The sequence below is a fragment of the Aspergillus affinis genome (assembly GCF_023601865.1).
Source record: "Aspergillus affinis strain CMG 70 chromosome Unknown NODE_271_length_11845_cov_81_967029, whole genome shotgun sequence".
Lineage (NCBI taxonomy): Eukaryota > Fungi > Ascomycota > Eurotiomycetes > Eurotiales > Aspergillaceae > Aspergillus > Aspergillus affinis.
The window spans coordinates 309-11,845 of NW_026516052.1; the positions used below are offsets into that span (position 1 = coordinate 309).

Sequence of the window (11,537 nt, forward strand, 5' to 3'; positions counted from 1 at the left end):
TTTACCCTTTTGGTATTTTTCTTGCAAATTTTACTATTTTCTAGAGAATCACATTCTCGGCGTTGGGCAGGTAGAATGCTAGGATATGGAAGTATTTGGTTTGCCTAGTTAATATGTCGGGTAATATACTATGTACATTCCTAATTGTAATCTGCATTCTTGGGCACGGATAAGCTAGGCAGGGGCCGTGCGCAGGTGCTCCTGTGGCTTCTTGTTCTTGACAAATAGATATAGGGTCGTGTTATCCCGACACCCCCACGTGATGTACTAGTCCTATTCAGGCTTAGACCCCGCGCAAATTTCCCTTTTTGGCTGTAGTATAGGGTTCTTATCATAGGGTAAGCTGTATATGAGGCACCAACCAGCGAGGAAGAGTGTCACGGTGCAGACCGCATCACTTCCTGCCTGCCTGAAGATCCTATTATAGCTCCTCGAGCTACGTCTTATGTATAAGCCTGTAGATAGCTTGACCCTGTAGCAGTTCAGAGATACTGTGAACTATTAGCCTACCCGCCTGCCTGTCAGCCAAATTTCCATATCACATGGCCACGCTAAACCGAATAGGAAATGGGGGTGTCGGGATAACGGGGGGGGGGGGTGTCGGTCTAACACGACCCTAGATATATCCATCATCTGATCTGTCTCCCATAGCTATGCATACAATGAGGGTAAATTCAAACTTACGGTCCTACGGAATATAAAACCGTTCCTCTGTCCTCATCCCTCAGTCACCGCTAAGTAGTCCATCATCCACCATGGCCCCCTCAATACCAAGTCAACGCACCTCGAGCTACCGCCGCCTCTTCATCCCCACAATAATCTTCACCATCGCTAGTCTCTACAAAATTTACCTTCACAATCTTCTCATCTTATCCTTGAGCATCGGCCGTGCCGTCCAGTCCATAGAGGAATTTCCCTTCAAATGCGAGAAGATCGAACACCCCTTTCTTTCAACCTGCGAAGACATCTGGCTCGACGGTTCCGGCCGCAAGCTCTACGCCGCATGTGGGGAAATGCAAGGCCGAAAAGGCTGGTGTCCGGGCGGCGGGAAGCTGAACGCGTCGGCACGGACGGGTTCGAACTGGATCTCGGTGCTGGATATCGATCGCCCGGGGGTGGATGGCCTCTATGGGCTTCGGAAGCTGAAGGTGGGTGACTCATACACCGGGGATCTCGATCTGAATGGGTTCGACGTCCAGGAGATCGCGAACGGCGTTTTACGATTCTGGCTGATCAACCACCGCCCGCCGGTGGATGCGGCTACTGGGGAATTGCTCGATGCGAGCAAGGTTGGGGCAAATTCGACCATCGAGGTGTTTGATCTGGGCAAATCCAGCGAGATATTAGAGCATGTGAAGACGATTGTGAGTGACGCGATCATCACGCCTAACAACCTCGTCGTGGAAGAAGACGGAGACGCGTTCCTCGTCACGAACGATCGTAGTCGCAAGTTCGGCTTTCTGAGGGATCTTGAGATCCTAGTGGGTGGTGGCAACGTCGCGCGCTGTTGCACTGGCTCTGGGGACTGTCAGATCGTGGCGAAACAGGGATTTCATGGGCCGAATGGAATCACGAGGGGCCAGGACGGGCTGTTCTACGTGGTGCAATCGTTTGCTGGCAAGGTCTCGATTCATGAGCTTGTGGATGGTCAATTCAATTGGATCGATGAGGTTGATACGGGCTTTCTAATGGATAACTTATCTGTTGACTCGGAGGGAAACATTTTTGTGGCTGCTTTTCCCGAGATGATGGGCGTGATGAGAAGCTTCAACCACCCGGGGATATTAAATGTGGCGGCCACTGTTCTTCAAATCAAGAGGACAGGCGAGGTCGGAGGTAAGGCCCAGTATGAAGTCGAGAAGATGCTCGAGGACAAGGATGGCAAGATGCTTTCGACTTCCACTACAGCTGCGTATGATGTCCAGACCAAGAGGCTATTTATTGGAGGTATCATGGCTCCGCATGTCACGATTTGCAAACAACGAGCTTAGACTTGAGTGTTTATATAGAATATTGATCCATCTAAATTGTTTTGACAAGAGAAAAGTGAAAAGTACGAATATCTCTTTCTTGAATGTGCTCAAATACAGTTCCACTCCTACTAGATGGTCGCGGTACGCCATCGGTCGGACGTTAGTAGGACTTACCGGCGATAAATGAGGCATCGGTTTTAAATCCACAACACATCCACATGGAATCCCAACAGAAACTTGAGTTACTCGGAAAAGCTTAGCATGAGTCTTGAGTCCGCTCCTAGACAAAATTATGGACCGACGAGCCACCCTGAATCAGCAATGGAAACCCATTCCTTCGGCCTCGGAGTTAGCAACAGTATAATAACCCAGAAAGCCGCCACCACACTCGATTATCCACGTCCACAGCTAATTACTTACCCTGGTTGTGATCAAAAATGCATCCCCTCATCACCCTCGAAGAACACTTCGTCTCCCCCAAAGTCAGCAGCGACAGCGCCGAAGCCCGCGCTCACTACGCCAAATTCCCTCCCCATGTCCTCTCCAAACTCGAGTGTCTCGGCGACGAGCGCATCTCAGACCTCGACAAAGGAAATGTATCCTTACAGGTGATCTCGCACGGCCCGGGAAACATATCCGCGCCCGTCTGCACCTCCACCAACGACGATCTCGCTGCCGCCGTCGCGCAGCACCCGACGCGACTAGCCGGGTTCGCCATGCTCCCGATGAGCAAACCCCAAGCGGCAGCTGATGAACTCGAGCGCTGCGTGACCGAGTTCGGCTTTCTCGGTGCTCTAGTGGAAAACCACCTCGACGGGGAATTCTACGACGACGAGCGCTTCTGGGTCGTTTTTGAAAAGGCCCAACAACTAGATGTCCCGATTTATATCCACCCGACGTTTGCGTCCGATTCCATGCTGGAGCATTACAAGGGGAACTACGACGACTCGGTCGCGTTGGCTTTAAGTGCGTACGGCTGGTCCTGGCACGCCGAGACGGGTCATCATATTCTTCGTCTCTTCGCGAGTGGATTGTTCGATCGGTTTCCAAAACTCAAGATCATCATTGGACATATGGGCGAGATGTTGCCGTTTCAGCTAGATCGCGTGTTCGCGGTCTCGGAACGATGGGGTCAGAAAGAGCGGGGGCTGAGGGAGGTTTGGAGGAGTAATATCTGGGTGACGACGAGTGGGATGTTTTCGCTTCCGCCGCTGCGTTGTTTGTTGGATGTCATGCCCATCGAGCATGTCTTGTACAGTGTTGATTATCCGTTCTCGACGAACGAGAAGGGGTTCGAGTTCTTGCAACAGATCCGACAGAGTGGGTTGATTGTGGGGGAGGATTTGGAGTCGTTTGCGTATCGGAATGCAGAGAGATTGCTCCGGGTTCAAGCGAAAAAGTAGGGTTGAATTGCTGGATCTGTTGATTGGGGACTGTATGTGGTAGCAGGTTAGCGGTAGAGTTTAATAGGGGTTCATGAAGACCCCGTGTTTCTATTTGCAGTTAGTATACTGTATGATGAAGTGATTCTTCGTCGTTCTACGAGTCTATAGAGTTTGCAGTTAAAGACATCATGGATGGATACACATGCTTTCTTACTGCATACCGAATAGCACCCAATAGAGTTTGAGACAATGCTCAGCTATAAATAAAATCAATAGTTTGAACTTTGATGCTCAGAGTCGAGTCCACCGTTGGCATATCGGGTTGCTCTATGGATTGCCAGCTGCCACTCAATGAGCTCCAGGAATTGAGAAAACAAAGGTTCTGAAAACGGCAATGAATCCACAAAGACAACGAGGCTGCCAACTGCCAACCCCTGGCTGATATGACTGGTTCAACGACGGAGGCCAGGATTTGGCCCTAAGCGGTGCTTCCCGGGGCCAATTCTGCCGCATCTTCCCGGGGCGAGTGGTCCATGTCATCAATGGCTTATGATAAATGTTGGTTTCATAATCCCATCAACACTGCAATTAATTTCAATTGCTTAGCGGACCTTGCTTGGTTTTATTACACATTCTCATTGTTTGTTTACCTTCCCGCGAGGAGTAATATTGACACGTCACAACGGTTACTCCAATCCCCCCTCCATGGGACCGAATCAAGAAGAACTCTTTGTTCATCAATGATTTACATCATCCGAGAAACCGGTTTCTTTTTCTCGGTCATGATATTCTCGTTTCCGATCGATGTGGTAGACATGGACATGGACAGGCTCCGGAGTATTTTAGTTTCTTAATATAGATTAGGGGGATCTGCTCAATTAGTGAATGGTCATCGGACCCACTGAATATCCCCTATTACAGGGCAGTCACGTCCAGGACCAAGGCCAACTAGCCACGACGAGGCTGTGTCGATGAAGTCAATCATCTGGGGTGTGCGACGGTGCCTGAATCTCGAACACGGGAAGCTGCATTGGGTCAGGAACAGGAACAGGAACACACCACGATGCAAGGCAGGTCCGGCCGTTCGAATGTCTGCCACTACCCCAGAAGCCCCTGAAAATGTGGTTCGGGTGAAGAAAATGAAAGGAAAGGCGACCGCTGGGCAGCCATAACAGCGCCACAATTATTAAATGGGCGTGGTGGAGCCCATCAGGAGGGCCGAGGAGGGCCCGTAGGGCAAGGAAAAGCACTTTTTCCCGCGCCGGCCGTCCCGGCGACACCTTGACAGATGCTTTTTTTAGCCCGCCATTCGTCGACTGCTCAAGCCTCAGTGGGTCCCCCGTCCCACCGGTGACACGGTCTAGATTCTCGCCTGCTTTTCCTCCTCTTTCTTCGACTCCCTTTTCTTTCTTCTTTCCTTTCTCTCCTTCTCTCTCTTTTATCTCCATTCCCTTCATTTATTTCTGTTTCTCTCTCTCTCTCTCTCTTTCTCCTCCTTTCATTCACAAACCACTCTCTTTTCATCTCTCTTCATTCCTTCCTTCATTTTTTGTGGCTTCTGTTTAATTCAATCCTTTTAATATATTCAGTCGTTTCAAAATCAAAAATGCAGCTCACCAACCTTCTCGCTCTCGCTCTGTCCCTCGCGGCTGCCGAGGCTGCCCACAAGGGTTTCAACTACGGCGCTGCTAAGTCCGATGGCAGCAGCAAGGTGCAGGCCGACTTCGAGGCCGAATTCAAGACCGCCAAGAACCTCGATGGCGCCTCCGGATTCAACAGCGCCCGATTGTACACCATGATCGTGAGTACTCTGCCTTTCAAAAAACATCCCTCGTGTCATAGATGGTCTGACAATCCCATAGCAAGGTGGCTCCACCAACGACCCCATATCCGCCATCCCTGCCGCCATCAAGGAGAAGACCTCCCTTCTGCTCGGCCTCTGGGCCTCCGGTGGTGGCATGGACAACGAAATCGCCGCCCTCAAGAACGCCATCGATAAGTACGGTGAGGACTTCACCAAGTTGGTCGTCGGTATTTCCGTCGGTAGCGAGGATCTTTACCGTAACTCCTACGATGGTGTCAAGTCCAACGCCGGCATTGGAATCGGCCCCGACGAGCTCGCCGGCTACATCAAGAAGGTCCGTTCAACCATCTCCGGTACCAGCCTGAGCAAGGCTTCCATTGGTCACGTCGACACCTGGACTGCCTGGACCAACGGCTCCAACTCGGCCGTTGTCGAGGCCGTCGACTGGCTGGGTTTCGACGGATACCCCTTCTTCCAGAACACCATGGACAACTCCATCTCCGATGCCAAGAAGCTGTTCGACGAGTCCGTTGAGAAGACCAAGTCCGTTGCCGATGGCAAGGAGGTCTGGATCACCGAGACCGGATGGCCCGTTAGCGGCGACAAGCAGAACCTGGCTATCGCCAACACCGAGAACGCTAAGAAGTTCTGGGATGAGGTCGGATGCCCCCTGTTCGACGAGGTCAACACCTGGTGGTACATCCTCCAGGATGCTGCTCCCACCACCCCTAACCCCAGCTTCGGTATTGTCGGCAGCGAGCTGACCACCAAGCCTTTGTTCGACCTGACCTGCTCCAACAAGAACTCGACCAGCTCCTCCGGCTCCGGCTCTGGCTCTAGCTCCTCCGGCTCCTCTGGATCTTCGGGCTCCAAGAACTCCGACGGTTCCAGCTCCTCTGGTTCGTCTGGACACTCCTCTGGCTCCGGCTCAGGCTCCGGCTCGTCTTCCTCCGGCTCTTCTAGCTCTTCAGGCTCCTCTTCCTCTGGATCTGCTGGCGCCGACGCCAGCGGCTCCGTGACCGCCTCTTCTTCCGCCGCTGCCGGTACTGGTGCTTTCCGTGGACGTCCCCCTTACAACTTCGGCAAGGGCGGCTACAACTTCACCCACGGCTACAACTCCACCCACCCTAGACCCTCCAAGACCTCCGGCTTCCACTCCGCTTCTACCTCCGGAAGCTCCTCTGGCTCTGGCTCTGGCTCTGGCTCTGGATCCGGTTCCGGATCCGGCTCCGGATCTGGCAGCGGCAGCGGCAGCGGCTCTGGCTCCGACGCCTCCAGCAGCACTGGCAGCTCTCCCTCTTCCAGCATCACTCCTTCCAGCGGTGCTGCCAGCCTTTCCAGCTCCATCTTCGGTGCTGCTGTTGCTGTCGGTGCTTTCGTCGCTCTGCTGTAAGCGTTTTCTCCCTCGTCATTTTTATTTCTATGAGACACGACCGTGCAGCCTGGCGCGTTGTGTCATTTATTTCAAAGTAAATATTTCCACTCGTTTGATTGCAAGTTATCTACGCGTCAAAATTTGAGAGTGCTTTTTAAAGAATAGAGATATTACCATCTTTTTCGGGTATGCGTTTTTTTATAGATTTCAATGGGATTTTCGGGTTTTAGACTTCAAATGATGCCCAACGCGGTACGGATACATGTCGCCAATTTTAGTGTATGGATTTCTCGGCCTTTTGCCACTACAACGACACCTTACCTTAGAGCTTTACAGGCTCGGAAGATATTTCCTGTAGAATTGCTGTAATAGTTATTTGCTTGGCTCATCCAGACTCTTTCATACTTACAATTTTTCATGGGACATTTCAAATATTGAAACAGAAATCATCCATCCATGGATTTGCCTACTAGGAAGCAGCATTTATTTAGCCGCTTCTTGAAATCCTTCCCATCTTTTCTCCCCCTTACCTACAGCACGTCTTAAGGTATGTGTATGTATGATAATCACCTGGCAAACATTCATTCGCCTCAGAAACCCAAAAGAGCAGAAAAGACAAGGACAGATAATTTCATATCCCCATTACCTCCTATACCTTACCCTTCATACAGAGAGCCCACTGCCATCACCCCATAAATATACCATACCCTCTGACGAAGCAATCACCGTGACCTCCTCATGTGCCTGTGCCTGTGCCTATGCGGTGCCTAGATCTCCCTGTGCCGTCCATCGGCATTAGATTAACCGATGACGTCACATCCCGTCTCCGGCAGTCCCATTCCCTCGAGACCATCGCGAATGAAAATGGCGTAGAAACAGGATTCCGGTGAATCTTTCATCGCCATATCTGAGATGTGGAGGGACGGGTGGGGTGCCACACACGTCATGGCACGCGGGGACTGGAAATCGTATCGTACGGCAATCGATCTGGCAGTTGCGGGTGTTTACTATTTATTAATCTGATTTCGAGGGCAGATGTTTCTTCTATCTAGGATACAGACATTCATACACATCATACTATCATAACATAACATTACTATACTTGAATACCTTCTTCTCTACAACCATACCCACCACACAATCAAACCCAGCAGCAATATGGACACCTTGAAATCCACCGCCTCGACCCTCACCGGCGGCGCAAGCGACAACAACCAGAACGCGACGGCCAGCTCCAGCGTCAGCACCCACACCGAAGACCAAAAACGCCATATCTACGATAACCTGCCCGCCGACCAGCGCCAGCAGCAGACCTACGCTGAATGGGCAAAGGAGGTCTACCACGACCAATATGAGAAGTGGATGCCGTGGCTCGAAGACCAGTATCTGAAGTGGTTCGGGAAGGGCGATAATAAGGCATCTTATGTGACGAAGGGTAGGTCTCTTTCCCATTCCATAACCAAAATTTAGGGCGTGCGGGGGGAGTAAAGAAATAAAGGGAGAAGATGAAGCTAACAAACCCACTACCTTGAATAGACACCCTCTCCAAATCCAAAGTCACCGGCGTCAAACAAGTCGACCAGATCCAAGACGACGTGCATAATCTCGTGGGGAACCAACTGGGCGAGAACGGGCTTCTAGCGCCGGTCGGGAACGCCTTCTCGAAAGAGGGCATCAATAGGGCCGAGAGGGGCGGGAAGGACGAGAACGGCTCCTATGGCGGTCCCCTTGGCGGCGTGACCGATCCCGTGGTTAGTGGTGCTAAGGGCGCCGGGCAGGGCGTTGCTTCCGGGGCTCAGTCGGTGGGAGGCTCTATTGCTGGGGGAGCGAAGAGTGTGGGGGGGTTGTTTGGTTGGGGAGAGAAGAAGGAGTGATTTTTTTCACCTTTCTTTTTGACCTTTTGGGAATTTGTTGAGTGGCCTTTTTGGATTACTTTCTCTATTTGTGTTGGTATGCTTTGTTTTGGAAGGATTAGGGCAGTATATGTTGGCAGTTTGATATCCATGATGTTTTGTGATGGCCATGTTCATTTCTACAGAAGGACAAGAATGAAAGATTTGCAGCTTCTTCGGGGAATATTTATTATTGTTATGATGAGTGTTTCACCCAATAATTTAACAGCCAACATGAGTCGGATACGAGCTCCCCGCCTGGCCTTGACGCCACATCCCGATCCGGCAACATAACGTTATGCCCATCTCCCCTGATCACGAACCCCTGGTCTGGCCTCATTTGCAACCATTTTTTGTCTCTTTTTCTCTTGGTTTAATATCTTCTGTATCGAGAGAGCATTCCCGATCGTATACGGACAGCATGGCAGGGAAACGCAAAGCCAAACAGCTCGTGGTCCCGGATATCGCCGAGGATGCGGCGGAGCGCAAGCGCGTTCTGAATATCCTTGCACAGCGACGTTATCGTAAGCTCCCTAGTGTAGATACTTGAATTCAGGAGCTGAACTATCAGGTCAACGGAAAAAGGATCATCTGCATGCACTAGAGTCGCGGGCTAAGAGTCCCTCAGGACGTCCAGTTTCGACTCATGATACTTCTTCGGCATCATCTTTATCATCGATGTCTTTTGATGTGCTTGATAATATTTACCAGACTTTGAATCGTCAGGAGGACCAAGAATCTAATGTCCAAGTAATGGCGGATCAAAATGGGGAGTGCACTCCACCGCAAATAATCACCTCGGACCCGTTCGTTCAATTCGTCTCCACCACAGCACCTCAATCGGATATAGGCCTATCCATAATTCCAGATGACTCTTTTCTGCCACCTTTCGACTTCTGGCCAGATCCTGAAACACGAATTCCACAGAATGAGGGGCCTGTAGAAACCCCTTCCCACCAAAGTGTTAGCACCAATCGCAACGACAGACTGGACATCTCCACGGCTCTCCAAACCAGCGAGACATCAAGTTTCTCATTCCCCGACGACAGAATACTCGAGGTCCCATCCCTGATGCTCCTCAATGCAGCGACAAAAGTTGCCTACCGACTGAATCTGGCTCATCTCATTTGGGATCTCTCAGCAATCAGCCCATTCTATCGACCTCGCGAGTCGTCGAACCCCTCTACCTCTCCGCTCTCTTTAGGGAATTCCTCTACCCCGGCATCCTCATTAGCCTCAACACCTAGTGTCTCTGTCTCGGACCCTGACCATAACCATAACCATAACCCCAACACTGACAACCCCGATCTAACCACCCTCCCCCCTCACCTCCAACCCACACTAACCCAGCGTCTAATCCCTGATCACCCGGTCCTCGACCTCCTCCCCTGGCCCGGCACGCGCGATAAACTAATCCAAGTATTTAATCTCCCAGATCACCTTCGGCCCAAGAGCGCGCAGGACCCAATGGGTCTGACGAGACTGGTCTACGACATGGAGGATATCGGCGGGGAGGGAATCAAAGTGTAAAGTAGGGATCCGTTCGAGGAAGGGGGGTGGGAAATCGGACAGGTTATGTTTCAGCGGTGGTGGTGGGATTTTGAGACGGGGGTTATAGAGAGGAGTAATCGGATGAGGAGGGGGAGGGGAGAGGGGATGTTGTCTTTGGTTTAGGGTTATCTTTGTGGGAGGAAAGGGGGGTGTTTTTTTATGCTTGGGTTGGTGGTGTTCTCTGGGTATGATTATGAATCTTATTGATTGTTCTCAAGGTCAATGGAACATCAATTTCCACGATGAGATCTAAACGAGAAGACGATTGACATTAGCAAAGAAAAGCATGCTAAACCAGGATCTACTCCGCATTCAACGCTCTCCCGGCCCTAATAAGCCCCCAGATCGGAATCGACAAACGACAAACTCCACGCCCACACGCCCGTCCGCAGATAACTCAGCGCTTCAGACCTCGCACCCATATACACAGCCGTATATAAGATCCTTGCACCGATATACTCCGCCGCCAGGACATTCAGCTCATCAGCATGAATTTTCGCCACGTTTCCAGCAATCTACATATCGTATACACATTAGCCATAAGCCAAACATAGGCCACAAACCCAGAATCCAGACATAGCACAGATCTTACCATAGCAGCCGCAAACATCGGCAATCCCTCCATGGCATTCAAGTGCGCGCCGCGGGCTCTGGCCAGTATATCCCATACCGGGGCCGGGATGCTGCCTTTCAACTTGGGGAGGTTTTCGCGCGGACTGGAGCGGTTTGGGACTTTGTTAGGACTGTACTTTGCTTTTATGTACAACAATAAGGTGTTAAGGTGTCATAGCGTACAGAATATTACTCGCTTGGCCCTTTGTATTGGCCATCACTTTGACGAGGTAGTAGCCGTTAGGGGCGAGGCCGATGCCGTAGGTGGCGATGATGGAAGGGATGGAATAGTTGGTGGTGGAAATTTTCGGTATAGGTCTTGGGGTTTTCTGTTGGCTGTCTGCTTCAGGTAATCGTAACATGAGACTTCAATGCAGATGTTTTGGACTATCTTGGTCGTGCTTCTTATATTTGAGCACAACGTTATGGTTGTTGGTGGATGATTGCCGGTAGTCTGAGTTTCGTTATCCTTTATCTATAGTCACTCTAAGCATATACGACAATGCATTATATTCGCTAATAGAAATACTGGTGGTTTCTTGATCAACTGGCGGAGAGAGGTTAGCCTAATATTCATCTCGTTATTGAATGTTATGACCGAGTCTTTGTTATTTTGGATGTTTGTCATTACCTTAATCTCTTAGAAGTCCACTTGTCACGCGCAAACTAGCCCTAATATCAAGCATGGCTGGAGTATCCACGCGTTTTTTTTACTTGACAAAGGGTATATCTACAAGCTATCCGATATTGACTTCAGGAAATTTTTGTTCTGACAAGACGGAGTATTTACTTCTCGTGCGTCGACTGGACGGAGCAGGGAAAATATGAGGTGTTATTCGTCAATATAGAAAAAAAAACAACAACTTCAACGCGAACCTAATTTTTGAAATTACTCAACCACCACGACGGCTACGGCCTCTAGAATCAGCCAGTTTACTATCAACC

The 11,537-nt window shown here is 50.5% G+C and overlaps 6 protein-coding genes across 6 annotated transcripts; 5 read left to right on the forward strand and 1 right to left on the reverse strand.

Moving 5' to 3' along the window:
- Positions 1-755: 755 nt before the first annotated feature.
- KD926_005453 (calcium-dependent phosphotriesterase) lies at positions 756-1,991 on the forward strand (the record flags this gene model as incomplete). Its single annotated transcript, XM_053095552.1, has 1 exon — positions 756-1,991. The coding sequence occupies one exon, from the start codon at positions 756-758 to the stop codon at positions 1,989-1,991; it is 1,236 nt and encodes a 411-aa protein (XP_052949786.1).
- Positions 1,992-2,410: 419 nt separating this feature from the next.
- Positions 2,411-3,376, forward strand: KD926_005454 (amidohydrolase family protein; the record flags this gene model as incomplete). The annotated part of the gene is made up of 1 exon (XM_053095553.1): positions 2,411-3,376. The coding sequence occupies one exon, from the start codon at positions 2,411-2,413 to the stop codon at positions 3,374-3,376; it is 966 nt and encodes a 321-aa protein (XP_052949787.1).
- Positions 3,377-4,964: 1,588 nt separating this feature from the next.
- bgt2 (GPI-anchored beta-1,3-endoglucanase EglC) lies at positions 4,965-6,555 on the forward strand (the record flags this gene model as incomplete). The annotated part of the gene is made up of 2 exons (XM_053095554.1): positions 4,965-5,159; positions 5,221-6,555. 2 exons carry the CDS (start codon positions 4,965-4,967, stop codon positions 6,553-6,555), a joined length of 1,530 nt encoding a protein of 509 aa, XP_052949788.1.
- Positions 6,556-7,695: 1,140 nt separating this feature from the next.
- Positions 7,696-8,411, forward strand: KD926_005456 (uncharacterized protein; the record flags this gene model as incomplete). The annotated part of the gene is made up of 2 exons (XM_053095555.1): positions 7,696-7,972; positions 8,074-8,411. The coding sequence occupies 2 exons, from the start codon at positions 7,696-7,698 to the stop codon at positions 8,409-8,411; spliced, it is 615 nt and encodes a 204-aa protein (XP_052949789.1).
- Positions 8,412-8,850: 439 nt separating this feature from the next.
- Positions 8,851-9,959, forward strand: KD926_005457 (uncharacterized protein; the record flags this gene model as incomplete). Its single annotated transcript, XM_053095556.1, has 2 exons — positions 8,851-8,953; positions 9,001-9,959. 2 exons carry the CDS (start codon positions 8,851-8,853, stop codon positions 9,957-9,959), a joined length of 1,062 nt encoding a protein of 353 aa, XP_052949790.1.
- A 350-nt stretch (positions 9,960-10,309) lies between these two features.
- KD926_005458 (MAPEG family protein) lies at positions 10,310-10,954 on the reverse strand (the record flags this gene model as incomplete). The annotated part of the gene is made up of 3 exons (XM_053095558.1): positions 10,310-10,495; positions 10,573-10,696; positions 10,776-10,954. The coding sequence occupies 3 exons, from the start codon at positions 10,952-10,954 to the stop codon at positions 10,310-10,312; spliced, it is 489 nt and encodes a 162-aa protein (XP_052949791.1).
- Positions 10,955-11,537: the final 583 nt, after the last annotated feature.